At 37.7% G+C, this 21,193-nt stretch overlaps 1 protein-coding gene across 1 annotated transcript in view; it reads right to left on the bottom strand.

Moving 5' to 3' along the window:
• Positions 1-21,193, bottom strand: part of OXCT1 (3-oxoacid CoA-transferase 1) — a 137,988-nt gene that overhangs the window by 50,222 nt on the left and 66,573 nt on the right. Inside the window, exons 10-13 of the mRNA XM_047860143.1 lie at positions 17,802-17,896; positions 16,022-16,070; positions 9,676-9,748; positions 8,991-9,066 (exon numbers count right to left, since the gene is read on the bottom strand). Of these exons, the coding sequence (XP_047716099.1) occupies positions 8,991-9,066; positions 9,676-9,748; positions 16,022-16,070; positions 17,802-17,896 (293 nt within the window). The remainder of the gene's footprint in view (positions 1-8,990; positions 9,067-9,675; positions 9,749-16,021; positions 16,071-17,801; positions 17,897-21,193) is intronic.

The raw sequence follows: 21,193 nt of genomic DNA, 5'->3' as shown, positions 1-21,193 counted from the left end.
AATCCCTGCATGTATGAAGGCTTAGCTGAATATGAGCTCAGAGGAAGGAAACTGTGGTAGTAACCAGATATTAAACTGGGACTTCTTTTATCTTGTTTTGATGGATATACAAGTGTGACAGTTAGGAGATACCAGCATGTAAGATAGATCTCAGAAGCAGAATTTACAGAGAAAATGGTCAATAACAAATTCCAAGATTCTTGGGATGCCTGGCAAGATCATGGGGTACAGCAGGCCATAGCAGAGAACTGTGTGTGAAGGACTTCGAAGAAAAGCATGGTGTGGTCCCACTCCCTCTGCCCCAGCAACCAAGGACAGGGTCAGGTGTATACCTGCCCCTCATTCAACTGACCACATAGCTTGTATGACAACTTCAGAGCACCTTGCCTCCAGGAGAAGAGTCAGGACACAACTAGGGAATGGCACACCTAACTTCTACTAGAGAAAGTTGAAGTGACTGTTTGGGGAAAGTAACTACATGACTACCACCAAAAGTGGACAAGAAATGAGTGAGAGCTTCCCAGGTGTGGGTCATAAGAAGGCCAGACTAAAGATGCTTTAACACTTTCTCAACAGGATGCTACGCGAGGGAGGATGTGTGAAATGGACCACAGGAAAACCAGGAGCTGCAAGGGAAGCATCCAGCCACTGTTCTTCAGGATGGATGCTGACCCAGAAAGGGGTCTCCAAAGACCACCCCCCCCCCCACACACACAGAAAAAGGAATCAGTTTTGTCTGCAAGGACCAGAGAGCAGGGAACCAGCTCATAGCATTACTAGCCACTTAAGACCTTTCCCACCCTATTTCCTCTTTTTCCCATTCCCCTGAATTTCTACCTAGGTAGGTGCCAAACAGTGAATTGGGGGAGGAGACGAGTGAAGAAAGAAGCCGAAGAACACCACACAACCTTTCCCAAAGGCAGGTAGCCAGTCCTGTCTATAGTTGGAGAGCCAGAGAAAGAGGAGATGTACTGGTTTTAAATGTATCCTAAAGCAATGGTCACTATTTTTAACTGGACTGTAATTCTCGAATCAAAACAGAATTGGTGAATTAAACTGATCCAGTGACAGTTATTATATTATTGGAGAATGAGCTGAAATATCATTTCAGAAGGAAAGCTTCCCTAACTAAATAAAGTTAAAGACACCACAGGAGATAAAAATAGCTCTGTTTTTATTTCATCCCACATGTAGAGCTTGTTCAACATATTGGATACAGAAAACACACACACAACACACACACACACACACACACACACACACACACTTCTCACAGCTGGTCTGTTAAGACACATTCACAAACACTGAGAACAGCCACCATCAATGTGATCTTTAAAATTAGCAAAGATAGCAGCATTGGAGCAATATTGGATAAGAGGTAATAACTGCTAAAAGCCAAAAGGAAGGCCTCCAGAATAAAAGAGAGGAGGAGTAAGGGCTCCTTCAGAGGAGTAAGGTTCTGCTGGCTCTTTAAACAGTCACAGATGGCAGTTTTTAAAGAAATGAAAAATGAAACAATAGAAAAAAATACCAGCTTTGGTAAGAGAATGAAAACAGTATGAGTGTGAATTAGGAAAGTTTTTCTGGACCATAATTCATTAAGCATCAAAACTGTAAAAAGTTGGCCAAGGTATTCTACTTCTGGGGATTTATACTAAGAAAATCATCCAAGAAATATATAAAGACATAAGTTCAAAAATATTATTAATGGTATTAAACAATACAGGAAAAAGTAGCTTTCAGATATTAGCAAAAAGGCAGTACAGGACTGTCATCTCTGACAGAAGGAAAGCCAATGAGGTGGGCCAATAATTGCCCCAGCCGACTGCCTGGAGAGAGGAACCCAGTGCAGGGAGAGAGACTCAGGTGGGATCCTGTAGTCCTGCTGGGTTCAGAGAGACCAAGTCAACTAGAATTTGACTATGTATCTCAAAATATCAGAACAGAGGTTGCTACACAGAGAAAGAGCTCACAGATTTGCAGAAAGGATTCATCTCAAGCCTTTGGTAGAGTACTGATGTGTGTATATAGGAGAAGAAATTAGTCAAGGCCTGGAAAAGAACCACTAGGAAATATTAAGCAAAAAATGTCCAGTACTCATGCAGGTTTGGGAACAATTCACATTCCTACTAGCCAGAGGGGAAAGGCCTCATAATACATGGTAGAGCCCTCAAAAGGAAATAACTTTAGTAGTGGGGCTAATTACACTGAAACTAGAGGCTTCTCTCAACTAAATTTAACAAAGTTGAAAAGCAAATATTGAAAGAATCAACTGGAGTGACATCCTTAAGATTTGCACTGTAAGAAACATCAAAGGATGTCCTTTAAGGGGGAGGAAAACAACATCAGATGGCAATTTGGATCAATGTAATGGAAAAGTGCAGGAAAGAGCAATATGTGGGGAAATATGCAAAATATAGAACTTTTATATATAAATTATATTATATAATAAAAATATAAAAAACACACTGTTTTTCTTATTTTCAATCTCTTTAAAAGAGAATTGGCTATCTGGAATAAAAATAATAACAAAATATCATGAGGTTTAAAACACACGCAGAATAAAATATATGACCAACAGCAGCAAATAGGATAAGGGCAGAGAAGAAAAGTTTACAGTTGTATGGTTCTTACATTATATGTAAAGTGATAATAAGATAATACTTAAAGTAGACTGTGATAAATAAAAGATGTGTATTGTAAATCCTTGAGGACCCACTGGGGAAAAAAAAGAAATCAATAGTGAAGATAAAATGGAATCATAAAAAATACTTAGCTGATCTAAAAGAATGGAGAAATAAAAACTCAGATGGACAAATGAGGAGAAAAAAATTGTGCTGACAGATTTAAGCCCAACCAGGTTGATAATCACATAAATGTAAATGGCCTAAATCTCGAATTAAAGGTCACAGATTATAAAACTGGATAAAAGAACAAAACCTAACTATATTAACTACAAAACTCACTTGAAGACATTAATAGGTTTCAGGTAGAAAAATGGAAAAAAATATACCATGCAGAGTGAATATATTAATGTCAGACAGTAGACTTCAGAATAAGAAATATTACCAGAGATAAAGTACAATATAACAATAGAAGTTAATTTGTTAAAAGAGCATAACAATTTTAACTGTGTACTAATACAACTAATAATGGAGCTCTAAAATCTACAAGCAAAAGGTGACACAACTGAGTTGGAAATTAACAAATGCACAATTATAGCTCAATATTACATTACTCCTCTCTCAGTAAACTGACAGGACATAGAAAACATGAATGCTATCTACCAACTTGACCTTACTGACTGATAGGACACTCTCCCCAATAAGAGCAGAATACACATTCTTTTCTAATACAGCTGGAACAGTCCCTAAGTCTATCACTAAGATAGACTATATTTTAGGCCATAAATAAATCTCAAATTCAAAAGGATGGAAACTATATAAAGTATGTCTTCTGACCTCAAGATAATTAAACTAGAGATCAACACAAAGTTTTGTGTTAATGGATCATCACATACCTGAAATTAAATGACATACTTCCAAATAACCATTAAGTCACAGAAAAAAAAAAAATCACACGAGAGATTAGTAAATATTTTGAAGAGAAAATGAAAATGAAAACACTATATATAAAAATTTGTGGATCTCACTAATAGTGTTTAGAAATTTATAGCATCACATGCTTATATTAGAAAAGAAAGGTTTCAAACCAATGATCTACGGCAGGAGTTGGCAAACTCTTCCATAAAGTGTGAAATGGTAAATGTTTTAGACTGACAGGCATACAGTCTCTGTTGCAACTACTCAACTCTGCTGTTGCAGCATGAAAGCATCTACAGGTAATACATAAATCAACAGATGTGGCTGTGTTCCTGTAAAACTTTATTTCAAAAAGAGGAAGTGGGCCAGATTTGGCACATGGGCCGTATGTGCTGACCCCCACTAGAACATCAGCTACCTGAACACAGAGAACTTCATCTGTTCTGTTAACTGCCGCATCTTTAAGAGGCAAGAACAGTCATGCCCCTTAATACGTGCCTAATAAATATTTGTTGAATGAACTAATTTAATCCCCATCACAAGCATATGAGTTAAACATTATCATTTTATAAAAGAGTATACCAAGATAAAATGATCTGCCATACCACCAGTAAGTGACAGAACCAGTATTTAATTAAGCATAGATCTGTCTAATTCCAAAGTTCTGTATACCTTTCACCTCATTACACTGATATGGCAAAAGCATTACTGAATAATTATATAAAAGCATAATGCCACACATACATATTTTCTCCACCATTTTCCTTACCCATAGTTTGTAGTTTCCTGAGCCTTAGGGCCAAATAAGACAAATATGCGTTAAATCCATATCTATATCTGTAAGTTTATATCCTTATTCTTACTTTAATCTTTATATTTTTATATCTGTATCTATGGATTTAATATTTGGACTACATTTGATGCACTTAAACCACCAGATTGAATCTTTTTTTTAACTTTTAAACTTTTTCCCAGCTGTAATGAGATATAATTGACATAACATTGTTTAAATCTCGAACACAAAATGCCTTAGTTGTACAAGTCAGAAGACTGGAGAGTTAGCTTATTTAAAAAAGACACAACTAGAATTATGAAACCAATTTTATGCACTCAGATATGTAGCATACATGAGTACACCAATTTGTATTTCTTCTTTTAAAATGCATAAAGAAAGTTAAAAATGTGAGGGAAAAACAAACATAAAACATCCTGTTCTCCTTTGCCCTAAGAATCCCTCATTAAAAAAAAAAGAAAAAAATCCCTCATTTCACTTCTCCCCACACAGAAGCAACCTCGGCTGTCATTTCGCTCACACACAGCAACGCTGTCCGGCAAGCCCCTGTTGCAGGCTTTCAACAACCAGCTCCCATCGCTGCTCGTACACACCTGCTTCCCTTCACAAGTCAATAATCTATGGCAGCTGTTTTCTAAAAATAGGCACTAGGAAAGCCAGAGAGGTTCTGAATGCAGATTCAACGGGCTGCACATCTGTCCACATTTTCGTAGCTTGCCTGGGGTTTTACCATCATCACGATAATCAGGGAACTCGAAGGAGCCAACTACTATTCTGTCGCATTTTCTCTCTTCAGATGCTCAGGGCAGAATTTTTCAAAATCTGTGTACAGGAGATCAACACTGCATACTAAAAAGCTATTAAAGGATAAGACAAACAGCATCCATACAATTTGCCTGCCTTAAAAGCTTAATGTTTATTGTAATCTGACATCGTGATGATGGATGGGGATGCCATGATGCAGAGAATCTCAACGCTTTACAACCATTGAAAGATTATTCAACTCACTAAAAAGATAAAAGCAAATGAAAAATGATATAATAAAGCTGAACTTTTCAGCTTCTTAACTGCCAGATCTTGCAATAAAAATATATCTACATTTTAATAATCAACATAAATCTTTGAGACAAATAGAAATAGATTGCTCCCTGAAACTATAAGAAGGATAGACTGTACCTTATCCATAACCAATAAGAGCCAGAAATATGTCCTCAAAGGGCTTAATTTTGGGCACCTGAACATGAACTGAGGATAAGCAGGTAGTACTAGTTACTGTAAAATATAGTCTTGCTTACATCAGTGTAATTTAAGGCAAATATTCCCTCTTCAATGTTAAGCAATAGAGGAATGAAAGAGATAACAGTAATAGCCACTATTTAGTGGAATTCTTTTAGTGGCCACTTTAATTTTCTTCTCAATTAATCCTAACAAAAATATGTACTCCAAATTGTATTTGTTAGAGGGAGAACTAAAATTCAAATCAAATTTATTACAAACTAAAGTTCATGGTCTTGACTCTTAAACTCTTCTGCATTTAAAAGAAGCAAAAACATACACTATGCATCACATATAAAGAATCCAAGAAGTGATTATGAGTTATTAAAGGAAAAAAAGAAAAGCTCATCAGAAATGACATTACCATTTCTATTACCAAATGAGTGGAACCAGACACAAGAACATTTTTTATGCTTAGTTTCTGTTCCTTCAGAACTCCAGAGTTCTCCATCACTGCCCCACTAGGTCCAGTCATTTGGAAATGCATGAGCTCCAATTGTATTAAGACTATTTATAAAGTTAACAAACACTGATATTTTTTAATCACTCACAGGAATCTTCACAGGATATATAAAAACGTGATACGTGTTGAAAAATCTTTCCTACAAATGACAACTACATAAGGTATACTCTGTGCGAGCTTCCAGCCTCACTGGGTGCCAAACCATAATATAAACAAGACATACACTGACTTTTTAAAGATGCCTATGTTCCTTAAAGACAATAACGTGTTGAACATATTTCTGCTCCATACTCGGGACCACTGTGCAAATTGATTTCAAACTTGTTAAATTTTGTTTCAAACTTGTTATCTCTAGACTTAGAGATACAGACATATTTAACACTCTATTGTTTCTGTTCATAGTAACTAATTCTATTCCCTTCTCTGCCAGGTACCTCCAACTTTTCCTTCTTGTCAAATAATAACAACCCATTTATTTAGCTTGTACTATGTTGTCAAGCTCTATGATATGTACTATGTATATACTATATCATTTATTCCTTTATATAATCCTATAGAGTAGGTAGTATTATATCCTTCTCATTTTACAGATGAAGAAAAAGTAGGCAACTGCCTCAGTTACACTGCTAGCAAATGACAAAAATTGGATTTCAATGCAGGTCTATCTCACTCCGAGGCCCTTGCTCTCATCCATGGAGCTAGGAGAGCCCAATGAGACACCAAAAATTAGCTAATCTCAATTCTTCATTTTATAGATAGGGATGCTTTAACCCAAAGAGTTTAATTGACATGTTCAAGGTCACACCTTAATTAGTAGAGTCAGGGTAGAGTCAGGGCTAAAACCCAGAGCTTACTTTTTTATGCTCCTTCTAACTATCCCATGTGGCCTTTTTCTAAAAATTTGAGAACAGAAATGTATTTTGATTTTCTACACAAGTAAGTATTCCCATAAACTGTCAATCTGATTCACTGTACAATATTCAGGAGATCCTCCCTGATTTCTCTGAAGCCTCCAAAAGCTGCCAACTCTTATAACCATGGCTGATTTAGAATGATGAACATTTTTAAGCTAAAATAACAATACACTCCCTAATATCAGTAGTTCAATGATGTTTCTCCCTTACATTTTATTTTTTAATTACTTTTAATTATTTTTTATCACTTTAAGTAAACGCTATTCCCCAATGTGGGGCTCAAACTCACAACCCCAAGATCAAGAGTCACATGCTCAGGGGCGCCTGGGTGGCTCAGTTGCTTAAGCGTCTGACTCCGGCTCAGGTCGTGATTTCACAGTCCGTGAGTTCGAGCCCCACATCAGGCTCTGTGCTGACAGCTCAGAGCCTGGAGCCTGTTTCAGATTCTGTGTCTCCCTCTCTCTGACCCTCCCCCGTTCATGGTTTGTCTCTCTCTGTCTCAAAAATAAATAAAGGTTAAAAAAAAAAATTAAAAAAAAAAAAGAGTCACATGCTCTACCAAATGAGCCAGCTCGGTGCCTCTCTGCCTTACCGTCTAACTGTGATTTACGATCATTCTTTAATATGCTGGTTCACAAACCTGGCTACAGATGGTAATCATCAAAGTTGCTTTTAAAATGCCCAGTGCCTAGGCTACATCCCCTATTAATTAAATTGAAACCTCTGGGAGTGGGATCCAGGCATCAATAGTTTTTAAAATACTCAGGTGATTTTAATATGCAACCAAGTTTGAGAACCAGGGTCTTAATTATTCAAACCTTAAAATAATATTTCACAGTATATTAGATCAAAAGAGCTAAAGACAATCTCTAACACTGTCATCAACTATATTAATCCACCTCCTCAAAGATTACTAGAGGAAAATATCTAAGTGATTTCAGAAAAACTCTCAAATCATAGAACACCAGCATCAGTTACTTAAACAAATTCCTTGTAGCTGATGATATAGAAAAACACACAGAAATCCTGAAGTACACATCCAGAAAGAGTAACCTGAGCAACCAGCCAAAATGAGTTCATAATCATGGACATGCACTCATTATTGTTCCCACAAACACATCACAAAGCAACAACCTGGTTTGTAACAAACCACACTCATAAATTAAGTCAACTGATTATAGTCCTTTTTCCAAAGCTAATTCTATGCTTTCTTCCCTGATTTAGGTGATTAGTAAATAAAACTTTGCATTTCAAATACATGTTTAAACATCACAAGTTTTGAATTCCATAAGAGAAGACAATGTGACTGATTACCTATGAGGTCACATGACCAATTGGGAGGGTTTTTTTTTTTAATCACTATGAATGAGAAAATACAGAATTAACATAAAATTAATAAATTTATTTTTGCTCTTTCTAGTTATAAAAACTTAGCTATAATATTTGTATTTCTTATTTTTATCAGAATTAGCCCATTTATTTTTATTTTTTTAATTTTTTTATTAAAAAAAATTTTTTTTTTTTACATTTATTTATTTTTGAGACAGAGAGAGACAGAGCATGAACGGGGGAGGGTCAGAGACAGAGAGAGACAGAATCTGAAACAGGCTCCAGGCTCTGAGCAGTCAGCACAGAGGCCGAAGCAGGGCTCGAACTCACGGACCGCGAGATCGTGACCTGAGCCGAAGTCGGACGCTTAACCGACTGAGCCACCCAGGCGCCCCAGTGCATTTATTTTCAATCTTCCCCAATTCTCTGTTCCTCATGGAAAATTGTGTTTTAGCCCTGATCCTGCCTTTTTAGTCCTCTAGCAAACAGGCAAAGCCAAATAGTTCTCAGTAGCTGTTTTACCAAAATTTGACCAAAATATTAAATGTTATGAAAATGTTTCATTTTTGTAATAATTATATTGTGCTCTCATAGCAATTCAACAAGACTTTTCTTAGTATTTCAAAAATAACTCTCTGACCCAAGAGTAAGTCAGAAGAAAAATGTGTACTTACAGGTATCATCCAGTTAGCCAGGTCACCATATTTGGAAACCTGCATTGCTCCTAGCATTGTTAGATTCACATGGCCCCTGAGAGAGAAAAAAGGAAATATAAAGCAAACTTTGTAAGCTTTATGTCCCATTTGCTTGAAACTGCCAGCAATTAAAATAATTCTGTAGCCACCAAAATAAATTTGCTTTCTCCTACCCAACACCTGATTTCAAAATCAACCAGCTCAAGCTGATATACAGAAATAACCATTAAGAGTTCTTTTTAAAAAATTATAGTCTATATTGTCTCCAAAAACAAATAAAAAACAGGTGTACACAGTGAGTCTGTTTCCTTCAGTAAGGGAGAACGTGGCTTGATTTGAAGGCAAACGCTAGCTAGAAAATGAAAACAATTTTGTAGAAAATGTTAGGATCCTTACAAAGAACTTTAAAAATATTTACTTTGGTATACTCAGCACACAGATATAAATTCCATGGGGGGGGGGTTCTTTTAATAACTGTGAGCTGAATGTTCCAATTCCCAACATTCAATGTGAATAATTTCACATCTTGGTGCAACTGAACGAGCCCATGAACATTTGCTGGCTGGGAGACGTGGCTATGTTTCGGAGTCTTGCTAACACGCTCAGAGGATGACTCAGTTCATTCCACGCCATGTAAAACACGAGGGGCTCCATTGTTACATACCCTCTAATCATTGCAAATGATTCATCACTGGAGAAGTAAGAGGCTCCTGGAAGAACAGTAACTGTTTCCTTGCCTAAACACACATACACAAGAAAGGAAACAAAGGAAAGAAAAGGCTATTAGATTTCTAAGAGTGGAAATCATGTAGAGAGAGGTCTATACTTTCTCCATTTCCTAAAGAACTAAGACCTCTTTAACCAAACAGCAGTGGCAGTGGGGTTGTGGGAGATCCACTGGGAACTGTCACCCTGTGAAGAGGAGTATTTTGTCACAAGTATTGTTCAGATTTGCCCTTGCATGGTGATAATAGAAAGACCAACTTTGAATTTTCTTATTGTTTTAGTAATTCTCTACAAAGCACCCCCTATCACCTCTAACCATTTCTGCCTCTCCCCAACCCCCACTCCCTCCACAAGCCCCTGCTAAATGCTGATGACCGTGAGGGAAAAAGGAGCCCCTGGGATGCATCTAGCAACACTCTAAGTCACTGGAGCAAAGAGATTGTGTGCAAAGATATGCAACTTGGAAGGAAATGACACAAGAGATGCTCCTCAGATATTTCTTAAAAAAAAAAAAAAAACAATAAATAACCTAGAAAGTAAGGTTCCCCCCACCTAATTCCTTAACATCATCAGGCCTGAATCTCTTCTTTTAATCTCTCTCTGTCTCATATTTCAACTCTCTTGTTCCTCTAAGTTTCTGTTAAAATCATAGGACTTTGATGAGATCAGGGAATAACATCCTAATACTGGCTCATGTATTTTAAATAACTGTTTTTTTTTAAGGGTAACTTCTAAGAGGTCCTCTTGGAAAGATCTCAATCAAAATGTACACCTCATAATTAAAGAGCTGAAAAGGATCTTCAAGTTCATCCTGTCCTCACACAACCAACAGTATCACCTGACTTGTATTTCAGCTGCTTTCTTTTTGTGCTCTATTTCCTGTGAGTACGGTGCCCAGGAGAAGAATCTGGCCTCAACCAGAAAAGGACTCACATGCCATTTTGCCAAACAGAAGTCAACTGTATGAGAACACCTCATGCATTATCCCAGTGTAATAAAGTAGTCAAATAGAAGGGGAAGAAAAGTTATGATACCAGGGTTGGAAAAGAGAAAAGCTCCCAGACACAACAGGACTAGGGTGGTCAGATCATGCCCAGCTGTGCAACACAGCTGTACCCTCAGCTTCTCAAGCCTTGCCTGAAAGTTAAGTTCTCCATCAATATCCCTCTCTATTTGAGCTTGAGTAGAGAGAAACAGTCTATTTATATCGTGCTGAAATATTTATTCCCAAAAGGAATCTGATTCTAAACAAGGGAAACATTTTCACATCTTTCAAAATACTGTAAGATGAAAATCTTTGGAGAATACTTTCTGGTGTGGTCAGGAGGGGCTTTTTGGTTTAGGATTTGGAGGATTAAATGAAATAAGGTATGCAAAGTTCTTACTCTGGTACCTGGCACAGAGAAAGGACTCCATAAACACAAGCTTCATTGTTGTCACTACTATTATATTCCTCACTCCGAACCTACTTGTAAAAGAGATAATGCCATCGCCCCTCTAGGGATAAATGCTACTCAGCAACTGGCTTACGTGGCAGAGTTATACCGCCAGCCTGGGAACTCTAAGCTTCAGGATAGGCATGATACAACTAAACTTCATCCTAACACAACTTCCATATCCAGTATATTTGGTTCCTGACCAGTCCTATGAGGTGCAAGGGGCAAGAATGTATAGGACAAAAAAGCAGAGAAACATAAAAATCTCAATTCTTTGTTCTTCACGTGCTAAATCACAATGACTTCCAAAGGGCAATCTCCACCAGCTGACAGTACGTAGAAGGCATTATTTATCGCTCACAGGAAAGTTGGAGATCAGTGAGAGAGTCTTGGCTCTCCCCATGTGATTTATGAAGCACAGTTTTATTTAAGAGCCCAGAAAACAACTCTCATAAAATATAGTTATTGTCAGGCACCTGCTAATACATTCTGCAATCTTATAAATTACATTCTCTGGAAGCCAAGTTAGTTGTCAGTATTTTTAAATATCTAATATCTAAGTAAAAATAGATATCCTAAAGTTGAATCCATGCTTTCCAAATACAATGTCCAAATTTGGTCAATAAGTAACTGTTATCAACAATACAATCAATATTTTAAAGGAAAAGAACTTTCTTATTTGCCTATTCCTTATTGACTTCTGTTTCCTCCAGTTTTTCTCTGCACTTGTCTAGATCCTTTCATAATATTCGAGCAAACACAGTTATTCAATTTCACAGTTACTGAGTCCTGGGGCTCATGATTTAACGTGTTGTTTATTCAATATCAAGTAAAATGTCTGCTATGTGCCTTGAATGGTGTTACAAACCAAAACACAGACGTCGTAAGCTAATGGTTCTCAAACTTTAACACCAATTAGAATCACATGGAAGGCAGATCTCTGAGCTAAACTCCCAGAGTTTATAATTCAGTGGGCTTGTGATGAGTCCTGAGAATCTGTTTCTAACAAGTCTCTGGTGATGCTGATGCTGATGCTGTAGGTCTGGGGTCCACACTTCGAGAACCACCACTTAAAGCAAAAGGAATATACTATTCAGCTAGAGAGACAAATATACACAAATAATTATAAGGCAAAATGAAAGACACTAGATGTGTTACAGGTTCAAAGCAGGGGCATTTCTGAGGATTTGGAGAGGACAAATGAACTGGAGCTTGAAGGACAAGTGTAACACATTTCAATAGGAAATTACTGATAAGGAGATGGGGATGCAGAAAGAAGGGGACAGAACAAATGAATCTGATGATGCATGCAGGAAGAGCAAAGGCATGGAAAAGGGAAAGCATGAGGCATGATCAGAATAGACCACTTGGGGGCGCCTGGGTGGCCCAGTCGGTTAAGCATCCGACTTCAGCTCAGGTCACGATCTTGCAGTTCATGAGTTCAAGCCCCGCGTTGGGCTCTGTGCTAACAGCTCAGAGCCTGGAGCTGCTTCAGATTCTGTTAACTCCCTCTTCCTCTACCCCTCCCCTGCTCATGGTCTGTCTCTGTCTGTCTCTCAAAAATAAATAAATGTTAAAAAAAATTTAAAAAAAAAAAAAAAAGAATAGACCCATTAGTCCAGTATGGGTGGACACAGAAGTCCTTGAAGGGTGTAGTGGAAGATGAAGCTGGAGAGGGCAGTCCCAGCCATTAGATACATCTTGAACGCTGTACTATTCGTTCCTTAGTCTGCAGGCCTACGATTCTTCAGCTGTGGCACGAGGACCTCAAGAGAAGGCACTACTGACATCTGGAACTGGGTAACTCTTTGAGGGGAGCTGTTACATTATTGTAGGATAATTAATAGCATTCCTGGCCTCTACTACTTGCCAATAATACTGGCAATCGAAAATGTCTTCAGACATTGTCAATGTCCCCAGGGGAATAAAATCCCCCACTTGCTCATTCAGAACCACTGCGCTAGAAGCACATGACAGGGGCCAAGGATATTTATAGGCCATGGGGTTAACATGGTGGTTCTTTCTAAAGGAGTTTTAATCAAAGGTAAGTCATTTAAAACATTATCTGATACTAAAATAAGAAAACTTGGGGTGCCTGGGTGGCTCAGTCAGTTAAGTGTCTGACTGTTGGTTCTGGCTCAGATCATGATCTCACAGTTTCGCAGGTTCAAGCCCTTCACAGAGCCTGTGTGGGATTCTCTCTCTCCCTCTCTCTCTGACCCTCCCCCTACTCATGCTGTCTCTCTCTCAAAAAGTAAACTTAATAAAGGAAAAATTTTAAATTAATTAAAATAAGAAAACAATTAAGAAGTAGAGAAGAATGTGAAATGTACATTCATACGAAAGCTAAGGGGCACCTGGGTGGCTCCATCGGTTAAGCATCTGACTTCTGCTCAGGTCATGATCTCATGGTCTGTGGGTTCGAGCTCCACATTGGGTTCTATACTGACAGCTCAGAGCCTGGAGACAGCTTCAGATTCTGTGTCTCCCTCTTTCTCTCTGCCCCTCCCCCACTCATGCTCTGTCTCTCTCAAAAATAAATGTTAAACTTTTTTTAATTAAAAAAAAATAAAGCTAAAACATGAGACTGATTGAAAGTTGCACAACTGCATTGGAATATTGCAAATCTTAACAGGACCTCTGAAATGCTGCTGTCAGCACTGCCTTCTGAACCTTTGTAAAACTCAGGTTAGGAGTGGGTTCAACTCAATGTGTAGAGGAAAAGGCCAGGGGCCAGGACAGCAGGCTGTGTGTGAGTCCAGTCCCTAGCAATGGGATCTTGAACACATCACATCACTTTTCTGTGCCCCAGTTTCCCAATCTGTACAATAAGTTTTTACTTAAGGCTCAAATGGTATATAACACGTGTGAGAAAGTATGCCACAAACCAAACAGTGCTATGCAAGTGGCAATCCATTTTTACATAACCCATGAAGTCATTATTTAGAAAAAGGGATCCTTAGAAATAGTTATCTAAAAATTTTAATACACTGATTACACCCAGAAATGTAACTCTTGGTATTCATTCCAAAGGATTTCTGTAAAAATCCTTTCAAATTAACACAAACAATGGCTCTTGCAGGTAACTTCCAAATCTGAAGAGTTGAGGAGACCACAAATATATATTCTGGGTTCTTTAGCTCAAACTATTTCTTCCCTAAATTAGGCAGCTCCAAAATCAAAAGCAACATAAATCCCAAAAAGAACTTTGATGAAGGAGCTGAAATATTATTAAACTGATTTGCAGCTTGGCTTCCCAAAAGCAATGAATTATTGTTTTACAAAGCAGTCAAAGATTATACAATGTATTTCAGAAATTAAATAATAAAACTAGTGGCTTCATTAGGGTTGAGCTACTCTTAAGCTCATGGAATCAGAAATAGGGCTACTGTCCAAGAGTCACTGAAAAGATTAACTACTTTTCCAAGGGAAGTGGGTTTTATGAACTAAGGCCTAAAATTTGGAAAATGGGAGTTATTCATTTTGCAAATAACTCACTAACATCATAAATTAATTAAACCAAGCAGCAAATATTTTCACAGATCAATGAGCTATTGCTAAAGGGTACAGTACAATTAAATTACAGCCTTAGTTAAATGTCATTGCTTTATCACAGTGGGCCTTTCAGGGTTGAGTCGTGTTAGCTAATTCAACTATTCAACCAGAAGCAGTTTTACTTCCAAAAATTCTAAGTATCAAACATCAATTCTGCTTGGCAGCTGGCCTTTATGTTCAGCTAATACTGCTTCTCTTCTGAGATATACATGTACTATTTTTGAATGTGAAATAATACGTTTGTGGGGGTAGAGTGAATAAGAGTAAAAGGGCAAAGAAAATCATGCTAGGATATAAAAATCAGCTTCTTATGAGCAGCCCCAATCTAAGGATAATCTTCAGCCCCAACAGGGTGGCAGTGTTACCTTAAGCATGGGCAGTGACAATGACCAGATGGTCTGGCTTGTTTCTTCTCCTCTAGGCTGCTACCACATGCAACTCTATGTCACAGTCAAATTAAAAAAAAAAAAAAAAAAAAGGCAAAGCATATGCATATGGGAATAAAGACAGGTTGAGTCCCAGTTCAAAAAAACTCCATTACGCACATCACTGGGTCACACTGAGTGGCAGAGTACATCATTCAGCACCCTTGAACTCTTGAAGAATGCTCTCCTACTCCAATGACAACTAGGGGGACAGTAAATATTGCTCAGAACAAAAACCCCAGTGTGCCAGATCTTTCCTTTTGCCTAGATGGATCCACTTGTCATCCCATCATAAAAAGGCAGACATATTTCAACCTAGGATTGGCCAATGGAAGGCACAAGCAGAAGATTCCAGAAGAAGAGCCTCCATCCCTCACCCAGATTTCTGCAAGATGGCTGTTTCTCTATCCAAGACCATTGCTCCTATTAGGTGGCCCTCTCCCACTACTGTCCCTTAAGGCCTCGGGGTGACAATAACTCCCTGTGGTGCTTCACCATCCTTTCCTGGTTTCCCTCAGTCTTGTTCATACCCTTGTAAACTGTTCTTTCCTTTAATTCTATTCGTTACCCTATTTGGGAGTGCTCTATACATACAGCCAGGACCCTGACTGATCTACCCACCAAAGCTCTTGCCACTATATGTAACCCCACCTACAATTTCTCCCTTATCTTATTCTTCCCTAAACAAGAGACGATAAGCACACCAGACAAAGAAAAGATTAGGAAGTCCTCTCTCCCCTCCTCAGTGAAAAACACAGTGGAGCACTCTCCAAGAAAAGATAAAGAATCAAGCCCAACTCCTTACTCTTATTTGCCAAAAAAACCCTAAATTAACAACATTGGAAAATCACGTAATGAAGGAGTTTACCTGCATTGATTAGATCTGCATCAACTTCATTTTGTAGCGGGTATGGACCCTGTCAAAGCACAAGTTCAATTAGTAAAAGAAGTTCTTCACTGAATCATACACTAAAATTGTAATATAAATGACTTCTCTAAAAACGTTGGGAAATTACTATCAAAAGACTCGAGGTGAACCTTTTAAAAATAATTCCAATGTTTTCATGGCTGTTTCTTCTATTGATTAGTCTTTCCTACACTAATAACTGTGATAAACAAAAACTATTTCCTAAAAATTACCAAAGTTTGAAAGAAATGTTAAGCTATTAGAAATATAGGTCAGTAAAACAAAAAGTAATTATTTAGTACCTATTATGCAACCGATGTTATCCATAAATCTTCCTGGTAGTAATCAGTGACTATAAACAAAATGGCTGCCTACTGGACTGGAAGTATCTGAGGCAAAGTTTCATATTTTTTGGTGTGCAGCATCTAACAACCCTAATTTGGAGTCCTAACCTTATCTCTCACAACACCTAAGTTGTGAAGCTTTTATTTTTCCTTTGCCTGATTACTCTCAATTTTGCTTTTTAATTTTGTATGTGTTTTTACAAGGCACCTCTATATTACTTCAATCGGGTGAGTACTTTAATAACATAACATATAGTAAACAAAAGAGGAGGAAATAGAAATAGGGGAAAAAGGCACAAGACAGAACCAAAAATGAGGAAATTCTAACATACTTTCAAAAAGAGGGACCAAACATATATCATTTAAATAAACTGAAGTGGCAACTAATGTTTTAGGACTATGTAAATTTTCCTTCAAACATTGACCATGGGTAATATACACCTTGTCTTCAAAATGAGGGAACTAGTCACTCTATAAATAATCACATTTTGAAGATATGTGAGTCTTTGATGTAATATGAATCTGCTTTTATTCAGACTCATGTAAGTTTTGTGCTTTTGAAATTGGTCAAGATTACTGCCTCGATTATGTCAACTGTATGCTCATGATCATTATTCATGTTTTAAAGACTGGATATACATCTTATATATGGACAGTTTTTATTGCACTAACAGTTAAGATCTACTGAGAACAGAAGATTAAAAATCTTATAAATTGGCCAAACTATAAATAACCTCTGCCACAGTTAATATTATATACAAAAAATGTCATCCAGGAAGCAAAAGTATTTCTTAATATTATAATAGTGAATAAAAAGTATGCACAAATTCTATGAGAATATTGAGCTCATCTGGAAGATTAATCTTGAGGAAGAGAAAAATTCTTCCCTTTCGAACAACCTGACCTTGAAATGACAATTAGGTGAGATGAATTTTTGAAATTCATCAACTGTCAAAAAATGTCCCCGTTCCTCAAGTAAAAACCTTACTTTTCAGTTACTCATCCAGAATCTTATTGATCATTATAATAATACAGAATTTTTAATGACCTTCATTATCTTGTCCAACCACACAAAAGTTAGAAATAGTTATCTAAACTGGACACTGTGAGGTCTCTCTGAGGCAGGTACACTAGGGGAGGTAGACAATGACAAGCTAACATAAGAGGAGCAGTCAGAAAGCTCACATAGTCAGGGAACTACCATCTCCTACATGAAATACAACACTACATGCTCACAATTACCACTGTTTTATGGGGGGAAATATTTTATTATGATGTTAAAAATATAAAAAATAAGGTGGGGAACTTTAAGCTAACAACTCTCAGAAGATTTCCTTGTATAGACTACTTCACTCTCCATCGAGACTGGATAAAGAAAACTTTAATTTTGGTCTTACCAAACCCAGGATTCCATTTTCACTTTGCAGATGAACTGTGATATTTGGGCTGATAAAGTTGCTGGCCAGAAGCGGGATTCCTATGCCCAAATTAGCTGGGGAAAAAAGATGTTAAGGTCCACTGCAAAACAGGTAAAGAGATTATGCCATAAATCTCCTACATATATAAACCTGAACTTCTCAATTCTAAAGGCACTTGCTCTGAATATAATCACTGACTACATTCTCCCATCATCCTTGAGGCACTATTTTCTAATTTTTTTTTTTTTTAGCGTTTATTCATTTTTGAGACAGAGAGAGACAGAGCATGAATCGGAGAAGGTCAGAGAGAGAGGGAGACACAGAATCCGAAACAGGCGCCAGGCTCTGAGCTGTCAGCACAGAGCCGGACGCGGGGCTCGAACTCAAGGACCGCGAGATCATGACCTGAGCCGAAGTCGGACGCCCAACTGACTGAGCCACCCAGGCGCCCCTCTAATTTTTTAAAAAAAGAAAATTTCTAATTTCAATAACATTAATATGCTTTCCCATAAAGATAACAAAGTAGTGGCTTCAGAAGACTAGCCAAGAGGTCATTTTTATTGTAAGGCATATTTTATATTCATTAATGTGCTTAGCAAACTTGAACTGATGTTATTACTACTTATTATGACTGATATATTATTAAACATGGCTTGACCTTTGTTTAAAAGCAATTTTCACTATTTAAAACTCCAACTAAAAATAATGATTTAATATTCTCAAAAAGGGCTATCATTTTTAAACTAAAAAGAAGTTTTCTGACAATACCAATGTCTGCCCAAAACTGTAACGATTCCTTTGGGTCACTGAGATAACATTCATTGTTAAGTGAATCTTCTCTAGGACATAAAAGAAGGGGGAGGCGTGTAAGTTTTAGCGAATATAATTGAGACCATATAAAGAGTAGCTGAGTATTGAATCTTCTTCCTCAAATGACCAAAACTGGGTCCCGATTTGTATGTGATGGTGTAGATTTAATCTTGCCTCTCAACACAAGCAGGCTCCTCAGATCAGAGATACACTGTGCCTGGAACTGCTGTCCATGCTCTCCTCGACCACCACACGCAAGCCAGAATTAGTGCAGAGGATGACAGCACTCTGATGAGATTCCAGTAACAGTGAGATCTTTGTGAATCAGAGCCGGAAAAAATAAAGTTTGTATGTGCTGCTGTGTTACAGACTGCGAGGGGGGCAGGATGACTCCATGAACCAGGTCACTGCTCACAGACACAGGAACTCGATGAAGCTATGACAATAGCTACTTAACTCATCTACAAATCACAAGCTAGCATAGTTTGTACTTTATTTCTCACAGTGATGTACAGACCACATTGAGATATTATTTCCATTAGGAGTGAGTATTTTCAGATAAAGGCAACCTACACTACAATGCTTCTACGTAAATGCTTTCATTGTATTCTATAATTTTTTCAGGACGTGACACAGGAGGAGTATTCTTCAATACTTTTTAGTGGGTCGAATGCCAGGGGTAAAGAGGTCTATGTACTCTGGGTTGAGAAAGAGCAGGTGATATGGGAAGACCATTTATATGAACTGACTTGCAAATATTTTTCATAGGTAATAGAGTAACGGTGAATAAAGAACACCTAGAAGCCATTAGTATCTAAAATTAAGTGTTATCATACAGGAAGTATTTAAATATCAATGGGTAACCAAATGGCTGGAGGGGAGAAGAAATCCCAGGGCCTATGGGGTGCCTGGGTGGCTTGGTCGGTTAAGCTCAGGTCATGATCTCATGGCTCAGGTCATGATCTCACAGTCCATGAGTTCGAGCCCCGCGTCGGGCTCTGTGCTGACCGCTCAGAGCCCGCAGCCTGTTTCAGATTCTGTGTCTCCCTCTCTCTCTGCCCCTCCCCTGTTCATGCTCTGTCTCTCTCTGTCTCAAAAATAAATAAACGTTAAAAAATAAATAAATAAATAAATAAAAAAAAGAAAGAAATCCCAGGGCCTAGCTTTTACCTGCTAAGTTAACTTGGTTGGCTCTATATCCTGCTGATAGAGGAGCTGAAAAGGAGGCACTATTATATTCCACTCTCCTATGTGAACTCTCACCATAACACAGGGCATCAACTGGAAAACAGAGAAAAATGAGGTGGTGGGGGTAAAAAGAAAGTTTTCCCAGTCAGTATCAGTCTGAAAGATGATATTCATGGACAGGGAAGCTCGCAGAATGTAGACTCTTGTCATGTTTCTAGTTCCTCCTGTCCTAGGCCTTTAAGTAAGGCCATTCAACAAATACTAATTTTATCAAACACTATTTGTTTGTAACTGTAACTGTATGAATTATATAGTTCAATGTTTGATGTACTGAAAACTAGCAAAATGGTGAAGAGGCTCTCACATCCAAAATATGAATAATAAGGGACACCTGCGTGGCTCAATCAGTTGAGTATCCAACTTCAACTCAGGTCATGATCTTGTGGTTCGTGGGTTCAAGCCCCATGTAGGGCTCTGTGCTGACAGCTCAAAGCCTGAAATCTGCTTCGGATTCTGTGTCTCCCTCTCTCTCTGCCCCTCCCCTGCTTGCACTCTCGCTCTCTCTCAAAAATAAACACTAAGCAAATTTTTTTTAATCTGAATAATAATTGTACTACATTATCTCAACCTATCTCTTTTTTTGACAAAGTATCTAAAGCAGAATTTGCACTGTCCATTGAATACCCTTACAAAGCATTAGACATAAAAGGGTACGCTCATGGGATCTTTGCAAAGGAAACAAGCGGTTGTTAAGAAGTTGAATCTTATGTTTCAATGAGTATGCAAATGTCAGAACACAGAAAAAGTAAATAGCACTGTTATAACTAGTACTTCAGAGATTTGAAACCTTCATCTTGGGTAATCTCTTTTCCCAATAACCTTTAGCCAAATGCCAAATTGTACTGAAATCCATTGTATATTAGAAAAAAGCTAAGCAAATTTTAGTTGCCATTTTGCTTTAAGAAGGCAAACAGATCATAATTCTAATTTCATATATCTTGATATCTTTACGTTATATGCCACATTTTGTAAAAATTTATCCATTGTTTTAAAAATTACAATGGACAAGAAAAGAATCACTATGCAGGAGGCCTAGGCACCTGATGAATATAGAAAAAGTGAGGGAGGTGCTTCTGAGTGGATCAGTTGGTTAAAGGTCTGACTCTTGGTTTCAGCTCAGGTCATGATCTCATGGTTCGTGGGTTCCATCCCCACCTTGGGCTCTGTGCTAACAGCACTGAGCCTATTTGGGATTTTCTCTCTCCCTCTCTCCATCCCTCCCCTGCACATGTGCACTCTCTCTCTCTCCCTTTATTTCAAAATAAAAAAATAAACATTAAAAGCAATTTTAAAAAAAGACAAGAAAAAGTGAA

This window comes from Prionailurus viverrinus, chromosome A1 (assembly GCF_022837055.1).
Source record: "Prionailurus viverrinus isolate Anna chromosome A1, UM_Priviv_1.0, whole genome shotgun sequence".
NCBI classification, from domain to species: domain Eukaryota; kingdom Metazoa; phylum Chordata; class Mammalia; order Carnivora; family Felidae; genus Prionailurus; species Prionailurus viverrinus.
The sequence above is the reverse complement of the archived record's forward strand: the minus strand, read 5'-3'. Positions and strand labels throughout refer to the sequence as shown.